This window comes from Nesoenas mayeri (assembly GCF_963082525.1).
Source record: "Nesoenas mayeri genome assembly, chromosome: 24".
Lineage (NCBI taxonomy): Eukaryota > Metazoa > Chordata > Aves > Columbiformes > Columbidae > Nesoenas > Nesoenas mayeri.
In genome coordinates this window covers 4,316,345-4,337,658 of record NC_137546.1, presented here as the reverse complement: position 1 = coordinate 4,337,658, position 21,314 = coordinate 4,316,345, and the positions used below count along the sequence as shown (strand labels likewise).

Sequence of the window (21,314 nt, the reverse complement as noted above, 5' to 3'; positions counted from 1 at the left end):
AAAACACAATAAAATTAACTAAGAAAAGAAATCTAAATATTACTAACCCCTTTATCAAAACAATGTTAGTTCAAATAAGAGCCATATAGATCCTAAAAGATAAGATAAGATAAGAGGGATAAGAGGGTCATCAGGGACAGTCAACATGGCAGTGGATGTGATCTACCTTGACTTGAGTAAGGCATTTGACACAGTCTCCCCCAGCATCCTCACAGCTGAACTGAGGGAGTGTGGTCTGGATGAGCGGGGAGTGAGGTGACTGCGAACTGGCTGAAGGGAAGAAGCCAGAGAGTCGTGGTCAATGGGGCAGAGTCCAGTTGAGGCCTGGATCTAGTGCAGTGCCTCAGGGGGCAGTACTGGGGCCTATATTATTCAATATATTCATCAACAATTTGGACGAGAGAATAGAGTGCACTATCAGCAAGTTTGCTGATGACACCAAGCTGGGAGGAGTAATTCTCAGTAAAAGTGACAGAACACTGGCCCAGGCTGCCCAGGGGGGTTGTGGAGTCTCCTTCTCTGCAGACATTCCAACCCGCCTGGACACCTTCCTGTGTAACCTCATCTGGGTGTTCCTGCTCCATGGGGGGATTGCACTGGATGAGCTTTCCAGGGCCCTTCAACCCCTGACACTCTGGGATTCTGTGAGAACATTTTATACACTATCTCACTATTACATTATTTCATAAACTCATGGAGATTAATTCCAACCATCATATAATTAACAGAAAAGCCAGTTCACTTGTCAAATTATGCTAGTCTATTTAAGCAGCTCTCAAAAAATGAAACTTTGTACTCACATAGACTTGGGGATGTATTATATTTGTTCTGCTTATTGGGCTTCCAAGCTGGAAGAAAAGTAAACACGAAAGTTAAAGCTGTTCAACTTTTAAGACGTTACTCTCATTTGTAATACAGAACATTCCTACAGAAGAATAAACTAAATACTTTCATCACTTTGTGGTTCTGATCGTCAATATGGCTTGGAAAATATGTCAGAACTGTACCAGCAAAACCTGTTTGTAATATTGCTTTAAAATGAAGCTGAAGGAAGGAGGTTTGTTGAAAAAGAAGAAAAAAGCTACAGAAGATGTTCTTGAATAGCAATTCTCATTAATTTGCATCCTTTTCTTTCAAGAATCAAGTTACAGAGAGAGATGATGCTTTTTACACTTCAATATGAGAACATCAGGAATGATCCAAATAAGAGACTGGCTCTTGTCAACAGTATCATGAAATCAAATTCAAGTTCTGTTTTATACCAAAAAGATCTCAACAACTTCCAGTTTCTCCAGAGCTCAACAATTTTCAGTAGATAGTCTCAAAACTTTAATAGTTTCGAAATCCACATGTTCATTTTCATCAATTGAGCCTCAAGGACTGGCTGCCAGCGGGTTGATTATTACAATTTCATTTTTCCTTCATGACAAGTATATTTTGTCTAAGCAGCCACATATTTCAACAATCTCTTGGCTTACAGGAAATTGCCAGTATTGTTTACTTTAAGTAAATTAAACACATGTAAAGCATTCCTGCAACAGAAGAAATAAAAATAGCTGCTGAAAGGCTGTGCTGATTTAAAGCTTGATCTCCATGAGCCCCTGACACTGTCACTAATATATTCGTTCTGTCATTGGTAGCTCTGACTGCTAAGCACAGACTAACTGCTGACTGCTCTCTGGTTTTGTTACGCATAAAACTGCCAGTTAGGAACCCAGCATCCCAGGCTCTCCCAATCCAAGCTAACTGGAAAGAGGACAATCTCATACAGCAGCTGCTTTAAGATCAAAATCTTGGAGACATAATTACTCTCAAATTAAATAGTTTATTAAAACTAACACTAAAAATCAGAACTTACAGTAGAAGAGGATGAGTTCTTATCTGGTGCAGCGTATCGGAAAAATGTTCCAACTTTGTCTACAGATACTGGACTGACTTCTTCCCAGCCGTTGACTCTCACTTGCAACTGATGAATTCTTAGATCATGTGTGTGCCTACCAGATGAGATAAAGTTAAATTATTATTAAGCATTATTATACAGTGTAACGATCCAACTCACATCTAGGAATGGCTGCCACCAATAGCAATGTACGCTGCTTACTAGACCACTGATAATTTCACTCTATAATGAGTTTTCAATATTGAAAAACAAAATGTCAATGGGAGATTTAAAAACATATCCAGTTCTATTTAACATCTATCAGTGTTCTCACAACTATGATCCTGTGTTCCACATATGAATGTGTCAAAACACTTCTCTTAGCCTGGTCCCTTTACCTGTGTCTGAGTTTCCCTCTGGCTTCAAATTCAAATGGAATCTCTTCCCCAGTGATAACTTCTTGCCATTCGCTGACATTATGGGCATCATCCAGCAACGTCCCGTTTTCCTCAGGAACAACCCCTGGACTGCCACTGTGAGACAGCGCAGCCCTGTGAACAGAACCACACCACTTTATGAACTGACAAAACTACTATTTCAAGTCACAAGTGCCTTTTGATCTGCCTTGGTCTGCAGAAGTCCTGCATCTAAGCAGTTTTAAAATCCTATTGGGCCCTTTGAAAAACAAAATCCTTTTTCTAGCAGTAAAACTGTCAAAAAAAGGCTCTTAAATAAGAAAGACTGGGAGTTGCTTCTGCTTCTCTGAAAGCAATAGGGTTTGACTGACATGTTAGAGAAGCCACACAAATACTGTCAGAGTGATCCTGCAGAAGCTGCTTACCGGGTAGGCGTTGTAGTTAGGGTAGCAAACCAAAGAGTGCATCCAGTATGATTTCTTAGAGCAAACGGGACAAACGGCTGCCTACGTTTTGGAGTCTTCATTTCAGCTATAAAACAGAACAAAGATTTGTCAAAACGCTTAGGAGAAAAGCATTCATCAGATACTAATACAAGATGAGACAGTGGCTGGAGAACCACAACCTGCACTAGAAAAACAGATCAAAGAAACAGGGTAACAGATTACTAAGAAAAATTAAAAATTTATTAACTATTACAGAAATTGTAGAAAGCAAACAGAAAGTTTTTCCCTACATCAACCCTTTTTGTCTCTGTCTGCTATACAGTACCTCTAGCATAGATCTGATGCTCTAGGTTAGTCAAACTGGCTGTACTCCTAGTTCTAAGGTAGACAAGAGGAAGGCCTGGCAGACAGGAAAGACAAAGTTAGCAGGTAAGAAAAACCACACAAATATTCTCTCCATCATGCACCAGGAAAGACACGGACAGTTGGCATCATGCAGTCAGTGCACAGCTCTCTACCCATTTGCTTATGCTAAGTTGGCATTTGAGTTGCTAAAATTTCTTCCAGAAGTAACACTGGGAGAAAAGGACAGTCACTCATTAACTGAGAAATTGCAAAGCACTCACTCAAAGCTGAGTAGCCAGAAATGCTTTGTTTTTAAAGAATTTAACACAATTGAACAGAAAACAGAATTTTTGTCTTTTTTGCCAAGTATCTCTAACAATTCATTGTACGCTATGAAGACCAAATACTTATGGTTGTAATATATTAGACAGATGACTCTGTATGTCAGGATTGTTTCAAATAAAGTGTGATTAATTGATAACATACTCTGCCCAAAACATGGTGGATCCACCGAAGAGCCCATCCAGTCTTCTGAACTGACAACATTCACTTCTCTGTCCTGTTTACAGTAATCTTCCATCCATGACTGTTTGGTACACGTGTATTGTTCTAGAGGAACAGAAGCATAGCCAGTAAAAATCTCCAAGGTGGCAGGAAACAAAGTAATTTAAGTGTGTTAAATTCATAACACTAAAGTTACTCCACTTACATGGCAAAGGTTTTGCTTCACTGCTTTTTCTATGAGGCACTTACATAAGTTAAAGACCAACAACAGCTCATGAAACCACAGCAGTGTCTTCAAAACCAAATATTTTTATATTCTTAAGATTATTTGTATTTTAAACTTTCAGCCAAATTCCATGTTCTTAAGATAATCCTGTGCCAATGTAAGAGCTCTCCCTGAGAAGGCAATTAACCTTAAATATTTTCATGTCAGAACCTCTAGTTTTTTTTTCTTTTTAGGAAGTACACGCACATTCCTGCATGAATATCAAGACACCAATGGATTCCTCTGCCACAGTATTAATCATAAGCTAGCCTGAATACTTGTTATCATTAGTATTAAAAAACATCATGGGAACTCTTAGGAATCATTAATTTGTGTCTTTTCCTCCCACCTTCGTTCCCTCTTTCCTACCAACTCCACAGGCCTTGCTGGAGAAAGGAATGAAAATTCGAGGAACAAGGAAAGCTCTTCCATTACATTTGCAACCTCAGCCACTTACATTTTTTTATTATGACCATCGAATTTTTCAGATCTTTATACAGAATAAGCAACAATATTTCTGTGAAATGCACAGAATGTTTTTGCCAAGTCTTGGGAAACAGGAGAGGTGCCTGAGGACTGAAGGAAAGTAAATGTCACTCCAGTCTTCAAAAAGGGCAAGAAGGAGGACCTGGGTAACTATAGACCAGTCAGCCTCACCTCCATCCCTGGGAAACTGATGGAACGACCACATCTGGAATATTGTGTCCAACTGTGGCCCCTCAGTTCCAGCAGGACAGGGAACTGCTGGAGAGAGTCCAGTGCAGGGCAACAAAGATGCTGAAGGGAGTGGAGCATCTCCCGTGTGAGGAAAGGCTGAGGGAGCTGGGGCTCTGGAGCTGGACAAGAGGACACTGAGGGGGGACTCATTAATGTTTACAGATATCTAAAGGGTGAGTGTCAGGAGGATGGAGCCAGGCTCTTCTTGGTGACAACCAGTGATAGGACAAGGGGTAATGGGTGCAAACTGGAACACAAGAGGTTCCACTTAAATTTGAGAAGAAACTTCTTCTCAGTGAGGGTGACAGACACTGGACCAGGCTGCCCAGGGAGGTTGTGGTTCTGTGCACACAGTCATAGACTCACAACACAGGAGCTTGAATGAAATCCGAGTTCATGATGAACAAAATATTTTGATTTCCTGAGGTGGGAATGGACAGTTCAGGTTTTCAGAGAGTGCACAACTGAAATGAGTAGCTCCCCACTATGCCTGTCAATACACTGAAAAATTATGAGCTTATCAAAATATTTTTAAGTACTGTAAAGCACAGAAAGCTTTAGATGACAGCCTGTTTCTGATTAAATATAAATTTCAAATAACATATGAATTTGATAGAATTCATGTGACTGGAGAACCAATTCCTGCTAACCTCTAAAATATGTAGCTCGTGTCTTTACGTGTTCACAATATTTGATAAAATACAGGCTGCTGAAGTGTACACCTGTGTTCAATATTGTGTGAAGTATCCACGGACATGTGCCAAATCTCCCTCTCGCCATCCATGGGACAGCGGGAAGACTCAATTAGAAATGTATCTGATTTCCAGACCAGGGAAAATCAGCCTGTGCAGCGATGTCCTCAGGGAATATTCCTACATACCCATCAAGACAGAGGTAACGTTTATATCCAAGCGGTGTTTGGCCTTTACATCCAGCTTCAGTCGGGAAGGGTGGAGACGGCTCGAAGCTTGTTGTTGCCAGGAAAGCGAACATGGCCATGGCTCAATGAACGGCTCCCAGCCTGAGGACAAAGAGAACACCTCACATGTACCGCATGTTTGAAGGCTGCACTGGAATGCTGTTTACATACCTAAGTATTTCATAATGCAACTTTAATAATGAGATCCTTGACTTTCAATCTGCATTCAAGATAAACTTGTAAGACTATAGGTTTAATTTACTACCTAATACAAATTTGCTCCAGCTCCTCCATTTGAACCAGCGTACACTGCAGGTAGGGTCTTGCACAAATATCTTAATTCTGAGGAAAGTCCTAGAAGGCAATTAGAGCTTCATATTGCAGTTCGCTGGAACTAAGTTCTCTGAAATGGTTTTGAAAATGAACTTCACAACTTGTGAAATTGGCTTACTATTCAGTATCACGGAAGACAAAGGTCTAAAAGCTATTAAAAAAGCACCCTACGTATTTTTAGAAACAAAAACCTACCTTGTTATTGATAGATATTTCCCAAGCTTCTTGTCACCAATTTTATAACAGAAAATTTCTCAATTCAGAGAAAACACACAACTACATTATTTCTTTTGTCAGTGTCTGATCTGTAACGAGGCATAAATAACTTGCTTTTTTATATCTAAAATATAAACTATGATGGTCTTCTTATAATAAACCACTATTTCACCTGAAAGCTCACGATTGTAATAATCTCCAGAGAGGGTAAAATGAGCGTAGCCTTCAGGGTTGGCTCTCAAGTGTTGGAGAAAATTCAAACCTGAAGAAAGAAAAGAGAGAGAGAATGTCATATTAATACAAAACAATCAAATTCCCTGATTTTCTCAACTGTCAGGTAAGCAATTGAAGGTTTTGTCTCGTCTTTTAAATTGAAATGGTATAAAGAACATATCATGATACTCTTCAGGTAACATTTCTAGCCAGCCACGCTTTACAACATGGAGTCTCCCCAGGGTTCTCCTCAGGACAGGCTCCATTTGTTACGTGATGTATAAAGGGGAAACCAGAATCTTAACACTACAAAGACTGTAATCTTCTTAAAAACAAAACTGACAGTCATTTTGTGCAACTCACTTAGCAAAACAAAATACTCACGGGAAAAGGTTAACTCGGCAAGGGGAACGTCGCAGTCCATGCAGTCATCAATAAAGCAAATGCATATACTTTCTGCTTTTACTTCCACTCCAGAGATGAACTGAAAAGGCACAATCCCCTGGCTGTCTCGACCAGAAGAGGTCAGGGAAACTGATTTCAAAGGTTCAGCATTCTTAAATAACCAACTTGCTGCTTTTTTCAAGTCACCTTAGATAAAGCCAACCAGACAATCAATCATCGTCTACTTTTCAATGAAATGTACTTATTTAAAAAACATACAGAAGCAAACTAATTCCCTCTCAAGAAGTACAGCAAGACACCAACAATATCTTGAATGTGTTCTATTTAACAAATATGAGAAGATTATAAATACATTGGTATTTCCTAAGAAATGTGTTTTGAACTTTACAAACTAATGGCAACATAAAATAAATCTATATTAATACTATGAATGCCTATAAGATGAGAAACATGACAGTGCAAAAGAAAAAGAATCACTCATACTAAAGCTTCATTTTCTTTTCACGTATTGCATGTAGAAGTAGGTAAAATACATGATCTAAAAAGGGAGAGGTGAAAAACACATGCTCTGAAGAGAGAGAGATGGAGAATAGCAAGAAATAGGTATACCATAAAAGAAAATAGCAACCCAAATCCCCAAACAAAAATACACTCCAACATCCCACATGTGACATCCCAAAAGGCAAGAAGGATCTCTGGGCTGTGGGCTCTACACAGCAGTAGAACACAATAATGAGAATATTTAAGATTATATGCCAAGACAGAGCCAAAGAAAAGAAGGAAATACTGCCTGTGCATCAGCTACCTTACAGTCTGAAACTTAATTGCAAGTCAGGCAAACGTGAACAAGCCGCAAGGCCTACTAAAAATATTTAAGGCTACCTTGGCAGATCAAAAGACCTTTACGACAATCTTCCATACTGAATCCCAGCTCCTGGAGACGAGCCAGCTGCACCTCTGTAATTGAACAGAACCCATCATAAATCCTTGACAGTCTTCTACTTGTTTTGATTTCTTAAGATATATCTGTACAAAAAATGGGGTTTTGTTTAAGCTTGCAACTGTAGAAAAAGCATATGATTCAGCACTGCCTTTACTAAAAAAACCCAGATGAAATCAAACCAAACAAAAAACCCCAAACCCCAGATAATTCAAATCAATAAACGGTTTTACATAATGAAGATATCAGTACCTTCGGCATTCAGCATACAATCTAGCTTGACACTGCAGAAACCTGCTGCAAATACAAAAAATGGCTTCACTCCAACATCAAAAACGTACCAACAAGAGGATCCAGCACACGTTTGGATATCTCTCTGCTTTCATGTGCCAAGGAGGAAGCCTCAGTCACCGGTGCTAAAGTAGGTGGATTAGCAGCATTTTCAGCCAGCGATACAGCTGAGTCAGGCAGAGCGGCACTAGTCTGCTGAGGAATTGACTTTGCAATTGCCAAGAACAGTTGAACATCATTGTATGACAGTCTGATATCCAGTGCTTGCAACTGAATCTAAATGAAAAATTAAAAAATAAGATTCAGTTACCCTTTCCTACCTATTTTTATTGTATACTTTGGATATTAACAAAGCTTTTCCCAAACAGATCTGTGCTAATGATCTAGTATTTCTATTGCATACAGTTTTATTCAGGGCTTTAATATTACCTCTAGAATAGGAGGAAAATCCTCACTATTGAAAGCATCCAACAGTCCTGAACCACTTGGGTAGGAAGCATTCCCAATAAGCTCCATCTGAATTTGGACTGGATCAATAATGGACAGCGCAGTCTCTTGCTCATTTCCTAACCGGCACGAAAAAACCTAAAAATTCAAAATGGTTTTAAAAAAAAACAGGAACCAAGAGAACAGGCTTGGAAAGAGCCTCAGAATCAAAGACTGGTGAGATGATAATCAAGTGTTTCAGTGTCTTAACACAAACAATATAAACCCATTCTTAAAACTGCTATAGAATGAGAGTATTTAATGAGGAACTAACAAACTTCAGAACTAATCTGTGGACTATTTCTGTTGTATATATACTTAAAGTATTTTCATAACCTCCTCAAATTTTAGCAATTTTACAAATACAAATTTATTTCTTCTTACCTCAATGCCAAACAGACTACCAGAGAAAGGACGATCTAACAACTTGGGCTTGTAAGTGAGAACAGTAGTCCCCTTCAAAATAATTGCATTGGTATCGAAACAAGACATGTCTTCAACAACCACAAATTCAGTTCCTTAACAAAACAAAACCACAAATAATTATCGGGGCAACTGGAAACACCATTAAGTTATGTTAGGCATTTATAGCAGGTTTCTTGATTTTTCCATCCTTTAACAGACCTGTTTTTCCACTAGCACATGGCTTTTAATCAGAAAAGCTCCTAGAAAAGCATTAGAGAGGAATATATTTACCTGTCACATTAACCTTAACTTCCAGCTGTTTTTCCGTAGACACATGTAGTGATGAACGCTTTGTAACTACTCCACATTTCACAGTTTTGGGAACCACACTTGTTTCACTGCTGTAAGTTCGCTGACGGGAAGAAATGTGCTTCTCCCGCTTTTTGGTATCTCCAGGGGTATATAGAAAGTCATGGACAAGTAACAGCCAGTCAAATATCAGAAATACACGAAGATTGTTCAGAACAACTGTGAAACTCGAGGAATCCTTAGTAGACCTTTGAAGAAGAGAAAAGTGTACATATGAACTTTACATCTTGCATATATTTAAAATTATGCAGAAAACTATCAGTATCTAGCAAATAAGAACTGCATGGGACTTTACAGGGACACACTTAGTTTGCAAAGTGACTGGCCTTTAAAATACATATATATTTTTTAAACAGATGGAAATTCATGAAGATGCTGTACACACAGAAACCCAGTAAGTCTTAACTGCATGAATTCTAAACTGTAATGAAACCAGAGATGAATTGAAAAACTATGTAACAAGCAATTAACTTCTAAAAGCTCCTTTAATACATTTACATTATTGATATTAATTTGCAAAGTCTCCAATTTTAAAACTGATTTTTTATTAGTAGTATTTTACATCTGTTCAGTATCAAACCTAACGTACTGCGTGTGAAACTTAGCCCTGGCTCCATATCCCTCGGAAAGACTAGACGTACAATGTGTTTCCTCTCACACCCTGACAGCATTTTGCAGCACAGGAAGCTTCTTTGTCATTCAGAAAAAATGCTGGCCCTACTGAACTCTTAGCATCACATTTCGAGTATCTGGCTAGGAGGGATGAAAGTGTTTGGCCTCATGATCTGGAATACCAATTATATTTGGTCATGCTAACTGGAAAATAGTCTAAGTGCTTAAATACCATGAAACAATTTTATATCCAACACATTCTGAGCTATAAAATCTCTAAAGTACTGTAATTCCTTTGCCTGCATTGCTTCCAACAGCAAAAGCCTTTAACCCTCCCTGGCTCTCCAGGATATTTCCAAAAGGCACGAGCCAGTATAACACTATCACTGAGCTCTGCTGAAGCTTCTATCTGGTGCCAAGGATGCTCTCACCAGTAAAAACCAACACATTATTACGTGGCTAAAAACTGAAAGCACAACAGTTGAGAGGAAAATCCTGAAACTATCACTCATGAATCAGATTAGACTACATTCTGCAAGATAACCTCCAGTTTAGGCAGGTACGAGATCAACAGTTGGGTGGGGAAAAATTTAATGAACTATAACAAGGGCAAGTGTAGAGTCTTGCATCTGGGTAGGAACAATCCCCGGTTCCAGTATAAGTTGGGGAATGACCTATTAGAGAGCAGTGTAGGGATCAATATATAAAGGGTGAGTGTCAGGAGGATGGAGCCAGGCTCTTCTCGGTGACAACTAGTGATAGGACAACAGGTAATGGGTTCAAACTGGAACACAAGAGGTTCCACTTAAATTTGAGAAGAAACGTCTTCTCAGTGAGGGTGACAGACACTGGCCCAGGCTTCCCAGGGGGGTTGTGGAGTCTCCTACTCTGCAGACATTCAAACCCACCTGGACACCATCCCATGTCCAGGAGACACTGCAGATTTCAATCTATCAAGTACCACTGACCACCTCAAAGAGTCTTCAGATTTAAGTAAAATGCCAGAAAGTTTATCTGCATTAATAACAGCTATATTAAAAACAAGACAATCCTGATCAAGTATGCCATTATTAAAAACAAACAAACAAACACATCCCAGAATTACCAACCTGAAGTGCAATTCAATCTGGATTGCTCCTGGACTACTAGTATTCTTTGATGACTGAAAGATGCAGTTGAACACGTTCGGAGTGCCTGCGGTAGACTTCTGTCCAGCATAACGTGTGTCAAATGCCATCATGGAATGAGAAACCAAATTCACAGACTTTGTTCCATTTGAAGAGCTTTCAAAAAGCAACTTGGATTTCTTAAAATCAAACCTAGGAGAATAAAAAGCAAAACAATACCGTTAAGAGTCTTGTAGCTCATTTATTTATAGAAGTCACTGTATGTAATAATATTTTCCACTGATACAGAACCGTCTGGATTAGAAACAAAACAAAACCACAAACCCAAACAAACAAACAAAAACCCATAGCAGAAATATGTTGGGTTCCTTTTTTTTGGATTGCCTTTCAGCATTTTCTTAATTAGAATACCATGTCTCAGGCAAGTCGACTGATTACTGAACTGTCATTCCAAGGACAACGTGAAAGACACAGGTGGTATCTTTTGAACAGTGTCATTCCCTTTCAGATCATCTGAGACTCTCAATTTGGACTCTAATTAAGAAATTCTATTTCATTGCATTATTAAACCATAATTCCATGTATTACATTAATCCCTTTCCTATAACCGCTCAGATGAGCATAGTATTTAGAATAAGGCAATCAGTAACAAAAGAAAATTCATACCTGGCTAAAGAGCTGCATCCGTCTTTTCCTTTTGGATCCATCAGTTCCAGACTCACATTAACCATGTCGATGAGGAACGACATAGAAGTATAAACTTCTCCACTCAAAACTGTCTGAAAGTGGAAAACATCAACACGCTTTTCAAGAGCATCTGTATAACTTCCCTTCCTGAATTAAATTCTGTTATTTCAGACAAATGCAAATAGCTGTACTGTCTTTCTCCTTCAAAGAGTTTCATTAACCATTGCTGAAGAAAAAAAGTTACATTTCACAAGTGTCAACTTGAAAAATGTCTATTAATCCAGTTTCACATTTCTGTTCTATAGAATCACAGAATCACAGAATATCAGGGATTGGAAGGGACCTCAAAAGCTCATCCAGTGCAATCCCCCCACGGAGCAGGAACACCCAGATGAGGTTACACAGGAAGGTGTCCAGGCGGGTTGGAATGTCTGCAGAGAAGGAGACTCCACAACCTACCAGCTGGTAGTCCCACCTACCACCACCTACCAGTCTACCATCCCACCTGGTAAACTACAAGAAAGTAAGATATTGAGCGTAATCAGCAAAAACTCCAGACATTTCAAGACAGAATTTCAATTGCATATAGTTCCTCTTACATGGATTCTTGGATCCTGCAGATCGTAAGGCCGCATGAACTCTTCTATAGGTTCCCCCAGGTTGTTCTCCAGCAATCCACGTATCAGCTTATATTTATTCAGATCCAGAGAGCAATGGACTGATGACAAATTGCCATGTATCGATATGTCTGCAACCGCATGGCTTAGCTCTCTACAATACAGGAAAAACCTCGGTGTTTCAAGATGCTATAACACAACGAGCAATACTTAATACAATAAAATGCATCTAAAACGCTGGCTTATACTGACAGCAGATCCTTTTTAGATAAACTCACTTGTCCAAGTTCCTCTCCACTTGTAACTTCAGTCTGAAAGGTTCTGTTAAGAGGCTCCTCCCCGTCTGCCTCACGAAATAGGATGGAAAGCTCAAGTCCACACTTGTGTCTTCCACAGTCTTTGAGCGCTCTCTCTGATACCTTTCTGCAGCAAATATGTCCATGTCCTGCAGATCAACCACAATGCAGTCTAAGAGGCAGATGTGATCCTCTGCAAGTGCACAGGAGATAACATATTAAGAAAGAAAAAAAAAATCTGTACAAAACTAATAAAACTTACTTTAAAAAGAAATTTAGTGTCTCCTGGAAGCTATTCCTATTTTTTTTATTCACACTCATCAATATTTGTAATTACCAAATACCAAGCTCATTCACAGCTAAATGTAAACTCTTAAAACATGTCTGCAATATGCATCTCAAAACAGGCCCAAACATGTTCTTCCAGAAACTGAACTATAATCCTTTCAGCTGCAAGGATCAACCTCGAAACTAAGAAGTCATCTTTTTAAATTTACTGTCTTTAGAGCCAGCCTTACTTTTCTAGTGTCACATCAAATACAAGCACTGCATTATTTTAGAAAGAAAAAGAAGAGCTATATGGGGTTTGTACTATTTATCACATACCTGGGCTGTCAGGGTTTGGTACAATCGGTAGCTTTGGTTGTTGCCCTTGTTGCTTACTCGATGTGTTCAGCATAGGCTCACTCTTCAGCCTAGAAATGTTTGTTCCTGATGATTTTTTCATGAACAGTCCTTCCATCGCCACTTTTGATTCCTCAGCACTTGCTGTCTTCTTCATGCTATGTTTTGGGGTTCCCAAAGGAGATGAAAATTGAACTGAATCCTGCTAACGAAAGAAATTTTGGAATTAAGAATAGATTTTTAATTTAAATTCTAAGGAACCAGTTTACTAAGGTTCAAGCTGCAACAAATTCCTGTCAAAATACTAACTATTTCAATGCCAGTATCTTTTACCGTAGAAAGACAGCCAAATTTTTTTTCTACAACCTTAACAGCAGATTAAAACATTTTCTTAAAAAATATTTCAGCAACATTTTAAAAAGCTGTGAAATCTTTTCAAGAGAAATTAATTCAAAACCAGTGTTTTTTTGAACAAAACAAAACCCAATGTAAATTAAATAGAAAATAGAGGGATTAGACTGTCAAGATATCAAGCACTTCTGTGAAGATTGTTAAATATGCAAAGCTGTTTCTCAGAACACCTTCAGATGATGGAAACATATGCCATTATTTCTGCAAGATCATGTCGGCAACTTTTTAATAGAATATGTGAACAAACACTTCTAAGCATGAAGTTAATGTTTCATGTGCTTTATATATTTCACTCATCATAACAAAATGTGTCCCAATTATTTTCTGCAGAATTTTAAGAAGGAATAAATCCCTCGCCTCAGTGTTAAAATCCCCACAGGTGAAAAAATTAAAGCTCATTTATACTGAGGTATAACAGACATCTCCACATCACTACATATCCAGTGGAAATCTTACGAGCTTTTCCACCTTCACAATACTTTTTAGCATCAAAAACCTCGAAAGGGTTTATTCTCCCAAAACCATATGTCTGGTGGAACAGGTTTACACACTACCTTGAAACTCCAAAGCCAATTTCAGGGTTCACTTAGTCCGTCCTGCTTTTACATTTATTAACCTCATGTTTCAGTTTAACTGAGCTTCTTGTGCCCTAGCAGATAACAATCATGTCTCTGTAGTGATCCACTTGCCCCTCACTCCCTTGCTCGCTTTACCCAAGGCTGCAGTATGGTTATTATCACTGCCCACCTTCTTTCTGCATCCAGCTTCTATTATTCAGTGGAAAAAATTATTGTAGCCATGATCAAGGATTTTAAGATTAAAAATTTGAAGACATTGACTTTGAATTGTAAACACGAGACTGAGAAGTACATGCAAAGAGAAATTATCACATCATCTATAAATCTATGAATTTATGCAATAAATCCAAATTAACAGCCCCTCAGACATGCATAAAAAGCACACCACAACAAAATTAAATCCAATTCTTACAGAATTCAGCAAAGTCTTCAGAAGCTAAGTATAATTTCAAATGTATAAAAGAACTTTTAAAGTGCTAAATTCTGTAAGAAAAATTCCTTTTTTTAAGGAATGAGGAGCACCTGAGCACTACTATAAAGATGTGAAATACCTCAAATAAAACTGGATCCTTGTATGCATTGCCTTGTAAAATCAGATCCTCAAAAATAAACATAGGGCAGATAAAAAATGAAAACAAACCAAACAAAAAACCGCAAACAACATCCGGTCTCATTTCAAACCCCCAAAATTCTACAGTACTACATAACACAATAATTTTAAGTTGAAATAAAAATTACTGTGCGCACATCCTTTCACTTCTAACATTAATTTATGAATCTACCACTTACAAACCTTTAAATATGTCAGCACACTAAAGTACAGAACACAGCTCAATATTAGTCCAATAGTTCCTTACAGTAAAGACACTGGTAGATATAAATTAAATGAGGGTGAGAGACACACCACATCTGCTGTACCAATCTAGTCCACCTCAATTGTGCCCTCCTTTAAAATGGGACTGGGGCATTCCAGAGCAACAACCTATTTGTTGCATAGGTTAGATATAGAAAGCCAACTAAGATTGATCTTCCTTACCCCAAATTTTGTGGCTGCACCTCTCAACAGCAACACCAACTATTCAGCCAACACAGATCTCTATTTTCTGCTGCTCATGCTGTTGAAATTTTGTTTGGCTAAGAGCTCAAGCAGGTACTAAACCGAGCCGGCTGCCAGCCCGTTGTGCTCCCACATCCAGGTGCGCACCCAGCTGGGCCCTGCTCATAACAAGGCCAGTTCTAGCGAGTTCCACACAACAGTCTCCCCCTGCTCTGTCTCAGAAAGGGGTGTAGGCACAAAAGGGAGCAGCTGGCTACAATCAGCCCCCGGCCAGATCCAGATTACCCAGCACACTGCCATGGATAGTTTCGCTACTAGTAGTACAAAGTGTATATACCAAGTAAAATGTAAGAATCATTTACCATTTTGATACAGACATAAAATGCACAAGAAATAGAAAAACCACAAGCTGTTGAATTAAGAAGTAATGTTTTTACCTTGTTCTTTAGTGAAAAAGTACCCGGCATACCCGCAAACAGAAATTTGTTCTTGACTTTCAGTTTTCCAAGATTAGCTACAATAAGACTATTAGACTTGGAGCTTTCAGGTATAAGTAGAACAGGAGCACCCGCCTCAATATCCAGAAGAACTCGGGAAGCTCGCTGTGCTTTATCTCTTACCTGGAAAGAGCAAAAATTCATTAAAAGAAATTTTTTTTAAATACCAGAAGCAGGTGATTATTTCACACTGATTAGTACTGATTGCAGGAACGCTATTCTTTGATTTATAAAATTAAAATGTGGTGAAATTTTATGTCAAAGAAAAGAACCCCAAAGCTTGTTTTAGGCAGATTATAAAGACAGTTAAAAAAGGACCATGAGGCAAACACCCACACCTGTGCAACAGGTGCAGCAATCGAGAGTGAAGCACCTGATCACCACTGAACCGAGAGGCATAACAGACACTGCTCAGGTCACCATTGAAAGAAAAGATTACTTCAAAAAATTATTTAAGAAAGGAAAAAAATCATTCAGAACAGATGTTTCAAGATCAGATTCAAACCTCTTACATGATGCACAATGAAGCATTTTAATATATGGAAGTATTAACTGCCTTTGTTCCAATAATGAGAAGTGACTTTTTAAACAAGACTATTACTATTAACCATCTTAATCACTCCCACATTAGGTTTTTTACAAAATATTGTGCAGGAGTTCAAGATCTGATTTTCTCAGTCTACCAGCCATCATACTTAATAAAGACACGTGAGCAGAACAGAGGGACTTCTCGCTTGGTTCTCCTTATTCAGGTTTTATAACTACCTAGAGAACAGTGGAGAAAAAGGCAAGATAAAATCTTGAGCCTTTTATTGTCCGGCACTACAAAGACGGGGAACCACCTGTATCAGCGCATATGGCAGGATGCAGGTGCCAAAGTTTTAAGTAATGTGCAAATTGCAAGATGAGTATGAGCAATCTCTGCTAATATCAGAACTCTGATGCATTAACATAAATCTTATCCTGCAGTTCCAAAAGCAGTCTAGGAAAGAACAGAAGAAACCCGACATACTGTTTGTCCTTCAATTGCTGCTCTTTGCCGCCCCAAGACATCCTGAAGCTGAGTGAAATGTTGGATGAAAGACACGACCTCTGCCTGGAAACGCTGAGTATGCACATACTGAACAGACGCCATTCGTAGAGTGACACAAATATCACACTCTCTCTGTAGCAACGGATCCGGCCTCCCGTATCTATGATAAAGGTTGAAAGTAAAATTTAGCTATCTTAGCTATGTTTTAAAAATAGTGCCATTCGTTTTTTTGCATTCAAAATAACAGATTATTTAACTGATGTTCACAGAATATAATTAAAACTACTTCAGTTATAGATATAAAAACTGGTTTTATACTAATTATATTACAGAGAATCACAGAATGTTAGGGACTGGAAGGGACCTCAAAACAGTCCCGATAAGCACACCAATTTCACCCCAGGGGTATGGGTGGCCTCCCAGCCTTCATGAGCTCTAGAGTGATGCCCCATTGACGCAAGCCCAGCTACCACCCCATCCCCCTTGGAGTCTAGTTTAAAGCTCTCCAAATGAGCCCTGCTAATTCCTGTCCCAGCATCCTTTTGCCCCTGCGAGATAAACCTTTCCCACGTATCACTGTTTGGACTGGTGGCTTGTAAAACCAGCCGTTACCAAAGTACCCAAAGCCTTGCCTGTAGCACCAGTCCTGGAGCCAATTGTTTACAGACTGAATTTTTCTATTCCCCCCATATCATCACCCAAAACTGGGAGGAGGGAAGAGAAAATGACCTGAGCCCCAGACTCTTTCACCATCCATCCCAAGGCCTTGAAATCTTTTTTCATTCCCCTCAGACTGCAGGATGGAGCTTCGTCCCCATCTGTCTGGAAGATCAGCAGTGGGTAGGAGTCCGTTGGGTGCACCAGGTTGGGGAGCATGCTGGTGATGTCCCTGATTCGGGCTCCAGGTAGACTGCACACTTCCCTACGATGAGGGTCAACTCTGCAGCCTGGGCCCTCCCTCCCTCTCAGAAGGGAATTGCCAACTAAAATTACCCTTCTTTCTTTCTTATCTTATTTATTTTATACTAATTATTTCTAAAGTAAGTATATTAAAGTGCTAAAAATCTCAAGTTTATGACTGCAAAGGTTCAAAGTCTCATTTAAGTCACAAGCATCCAAAAGCAGAACTATGCAGACCTGACGATTGTGGGTGATTTTATTCGGTTTGTTTAGTTTTTGGTTTGCTGTTTTGGAGGGTGGGGTGTTAATGCTGTTAGTAGAGAGTAACAAGAAGTTTAAATCCGTACTTATAGATTTGGAAAATGAGTGCTTCTTCACCGCTTGTAGTGAAACGTTCTCTGTAAAATTCTCCGTGAGCTGTAAGATCACTTAAGGACAGACTTCCGATACTTCCTTGCAGGGCTAAATCTCCCTCTGCAAAACAAGACACACTATTAGTATCCTCAAACATGGATAAGTTACTAAAACCCAAAAGTTTCTATCAGTGTGATAAACCCACTGCAAGTAATTAAAAATATCAAATTCAATTAAACATGACGTTCAAAGAAAATCACACCTTTCTGCCACAAAGATTATATTAACCCAAACGTAACTCCATGTTTTACATACATAATGTATCACATCACTTTGATTTGTGAAAACTTAGAACTCCTTTTCTCTAAAACAGTACTACACACTATTGTTCTGCTCAGTGACAGTAAAGGATGACATTCCTAGCTAATCTCCGCAAAAATAACCAAGGGTTTGACAACTGGAAAAGATGCAAGGATTTAAAATCAAGCCTGAAAAGGCAGAGGAAGAAACAGCAGGAAGAGAATGTGCATCTTCCCCAGGAAACAAACACACAAAACCCCCAATGAGCACCAAAATAAAAGCATTTCAAATCACAACTCCAGTGCACATCTCCTTTTATTTTCAACTGCATACAACCCTAGCCCGGCAGACTCACCAGTCACCTCCAAGTGAGCTGCAAGCTTTGACACGCTGGCTTTAGCAAGCTCACTAGTTGTCTTATTCAGTACTAATGATAAGGAATGGACCTGGTCAAAAAAAATGGAGAGGTTGGTATTAAACAATATAATTCCATAGCTGGAATGTCGTTAGGTTTTTTCAAGACAATTGCTCTGTAACACATAAATGGCAAACAATAATTATTTGAATGGGAGACACTGGAGGAAAGCAATGTTTTTACTACCCTGTTTGCACATTAATGGGTCTCCCAATCGACTCAAAATGATCAGGACACCAACAAATCCTAGAGCTGCTATCTTCACCCTTTTCTCTTTCACGATTTATCATTTTTAAGTTAGACTGCAGGACTTCTGGGCAAACACTATATATATACACATATTTTTAAAAATACACATTTATACATAGAAATGTATAGAAATACATGTATAGAAATACATGTATATATATTTACAAACATATATAATTAAAAACAAAACAAAACAAAACTCCATAGTACCCAGAACAGCACAGTGCCAATTTCACTATGTCCAGTCTTTAATACTGAAGCAATTAGGGACCACAGACATTTAGTCTATGCCCTGCGTTACCCCAGGGAAATAATAATCCCTGCCCACAAAATTTCCACCTTCCCCAGGCACAGAGCAGCCTGGATGGGGGCTGGGGGTGGGTGTCAAACTCTACCCCCGAGAGCTCCACGGGATGAACATGGAGCATTTGTTTTAAATGTCACCTAAAGTTTCTATAAACCAGACGTTTTATGACAGACAATCCAATTACTGTTTTGCATCTCAAGTATACCTTCAGATCCAGCTTAGTGTTTACAGGCTCTTGGGCTTGAGAAGCTGACAAGGTATTTATTTCTGATTTGACTGTTTGCTGAGTATCTTCAGGTTGCAGCTTCATAGCATGGTTATCAGCAGTGGATCCAATCCCAAAGAAATCCAGTATCACTACCCAAGTTTGCAAAGTTATTAAGACATCTAGACAATTAAAATCAACATCTACACTACGGTTAATTTTGTTATAGCGAGAAGAAAATTCAGGATGTTTCCTATCCACTAGAAATATATTGATATGAACTAATGAATCATCAAAGTTACTTTTTCCACAAGGCAACTTGGATCTGCCTGCTGTTGGAGAAGGAGGTGGAGTCAGAGGATACTCAGAATCGGCATCTTCTTTTTGCTTCTTACGGGAGGCACAAACTGGTCTTTGGTACAGCTGAAAGACATTAGTTGCTTCTTCCATATGGGAAGGTAGGGAACGTGGCATATCTGGATATTCTACATTGGACACCAATGGACAAGACTGTGAAAGATATTCCTTGTGTGCTAAACTGGAAGGCTTGGGTGCTCCCCTGGACACCATGAGATTCTTATACATAGAGTCTGGGTTTTTTTCCAGAAGATCTTCCATCAGCAGAGAACGCAAGGCAATCTGAATAGACAAAGTCTGAGGATGATCCTTAGTAAACTCAACATCAAAATCCTGAAACTTAAGGCTGACAAGACCTTGTGCACCAAGTGTAAGATCACCGCTCAACTGAACCTGGAGCTCCGAGATATGAAAGTTTGCTTGAATCTGAGTAAAAGATTTTGTTTCCCTGACAGTTAATGACTTGTTTGGAACAGTATTAAAACTAGAATGGCTGAATAAGCCATTTTCCTTCCTTTCACTTGAGAATTCCGTGCCTGTGCTATGAGGTGATGCTGAAGGAGAACTCTGACAAGTTGAAGACACAGAAGTGGTTGGAAATTTGTTCAAGTCTTCACTGTAAATTAAATTATCCAGAGTCTGCAGGACCTGTTCATACACATGTTTTGCTAACACCACCTAGAATGCAGAAAAAAGAAACAATCATCACTAATTCATAAACATGTCTAAAATGCTCCAGAACAAGATGAAATTTTTTAGTCATTGTTATTATGACTTCAGACTGTCTCTTCTAACCACACATAGTTTCCAAACTACTAACATGTTAAACTTAAAGGTATTTGCCTGAAAAATACTTGCCTTCTATGTAGAGAAATCCTTTTATATCAATAGTGGAAATATTAATACTACATTACTATACCTGAAGAGGGTTCACAAATTTCCCTTCAATCTTCATAAGGCTTGATATTCCAAAGTCTTCATTACTCAGAGGAAAAGTTACATCCAAATCTCTCTCCAGTGGTATCTTTTCCAATTTAAACTGGATGGTGGTGTTGTTCAGAATGTGGAATGCTGTTAAGAAAAAGTGAAATGAAACCAAAATTATAGTAAGTCAACAGATTATCCTATGAAGACTGTACAGCAAAGATAACACAGTAGCTATTTAACTTGCTCAGAATCTCTTAGCAATGCTAAAATAGGTATATATTGCTATGTTTTGTTAACTTTCTGCATGAAAGGCACTATTCAGTTTTTAATCACAGAATCCCAGAATGTCAGGGGTTGGAAGGGCCCTGGAAAGCTCATCCAGTGCAATCCCCCCACGGAGCAGGAACACCCAGATGAGGTTACACAGGAAGGTGTCCAGGCGGGTTGGAATGTCTGCAGAGAAGGAGACTCCACAACCTCCCTGGGCAGCCTGGGCCAGTGTCTGTCACCCTCACTGAGAAGACGTTTCTTCTCAAATTTAAGTGGAACCTCTTGTGTTCCAGTTTGAACCCATTACCCCTTATCCTATCACTGGTTGTCACCAAGAAGAGC

General features: G+C 39.0%; 1 protein-coding gene across 5 annotated transcripts in view; it reads right to left on the bottom strand.

The window, feature by feature from the left end:
* The window catches only part of VPS13D (vacuolar protein sorting 13 homolog D), a 79,229-nt gene that overhangs the window by 44,801 nt on the left and 13,114 nt on the right, over positions 1–21,314 (bottom strand). For 4 of the 5 annotated variants that reach the window (XM_080358633.1, XM_080358635.1, XM_080358636.1 and 1 more), the window contains 24 exons: positions 20,695–20,846; positions 19,419–20,453; positions 18,598–18,688; positions 17,936–18,062; positions 16,668–16,848; positions 15,596–15,778; positions 13,095–13,317; positions 12,471–12,681; positions 12,175–12,346; positions 11,555–11,667; positions 10,871–11,080; positions 9,072–9,337; positions 8,760–8,893; positions 8,319–8,474; positions 7,940–8,165; positions 7,541–7,615; positions 6,638–6,844; positions 6,213–6,302; positions 5,453–5,593; positions 3,573–3,695; positions 2,721–2,826; positions 2,278–2,430; positions 1,859–1,994; positions 801–848 (listed from right to left, as the gene is read on the bottom strand). In XM_080358633.1, the coding sequence (XP_080214759.1) occupies positions 801–848; positions 1,859–1,994; positions 2,278–2,430; positions 2,721–2,826; positions 3,573–3,695; positions 5,453–5,593; positions 6,213–6,302; positions 6,638–6,844; positions 7,541–7,615; positions 7,940–8,165; positions 8,319–8,474; positions 8,760–8,893; positions 9,072–9,337; positions 10,871–11,080; positions 11,555–11,667; positions 12,175–12,346; positions 12,471–12,681; positions 13,095–13,317; positions 15,596–15,778; positions 16,668–16,848; positions 17,936–18,062; positions 18,598–18,688; positions 19,419–20,453; positions 20,695–20,846 (4,559 nt within the window). The remainder of the gene's footprint in view (positions 1–800; positions 849–1,858; positions 1,995–2,277; positions 2,431–2,720; positions 2,827–3,572; positions 3,696–5,452; positions 5,594–6,212; positions 6,303–6,637; positions 6,845–7,540; positions 7,616–7,939; positions 8,166–8,318; positions 8,475–8,759; positions 8,894–9,071; positions 9,338–10,870; positions 11,081–11,554; positions 11,668–12,174; positions 12,347–12,470; positions 12,682–13,094; positions 13,318–15,595; positions 15,779–16,667; positions 16,849–17,935; positions 18,063–18,597; positions 18,689–19,418; positions 20,454–20,694; positions 20,847–21,314) is intronic. The other variant, XM_080358634.1, reaches the window with a different exon arrangement.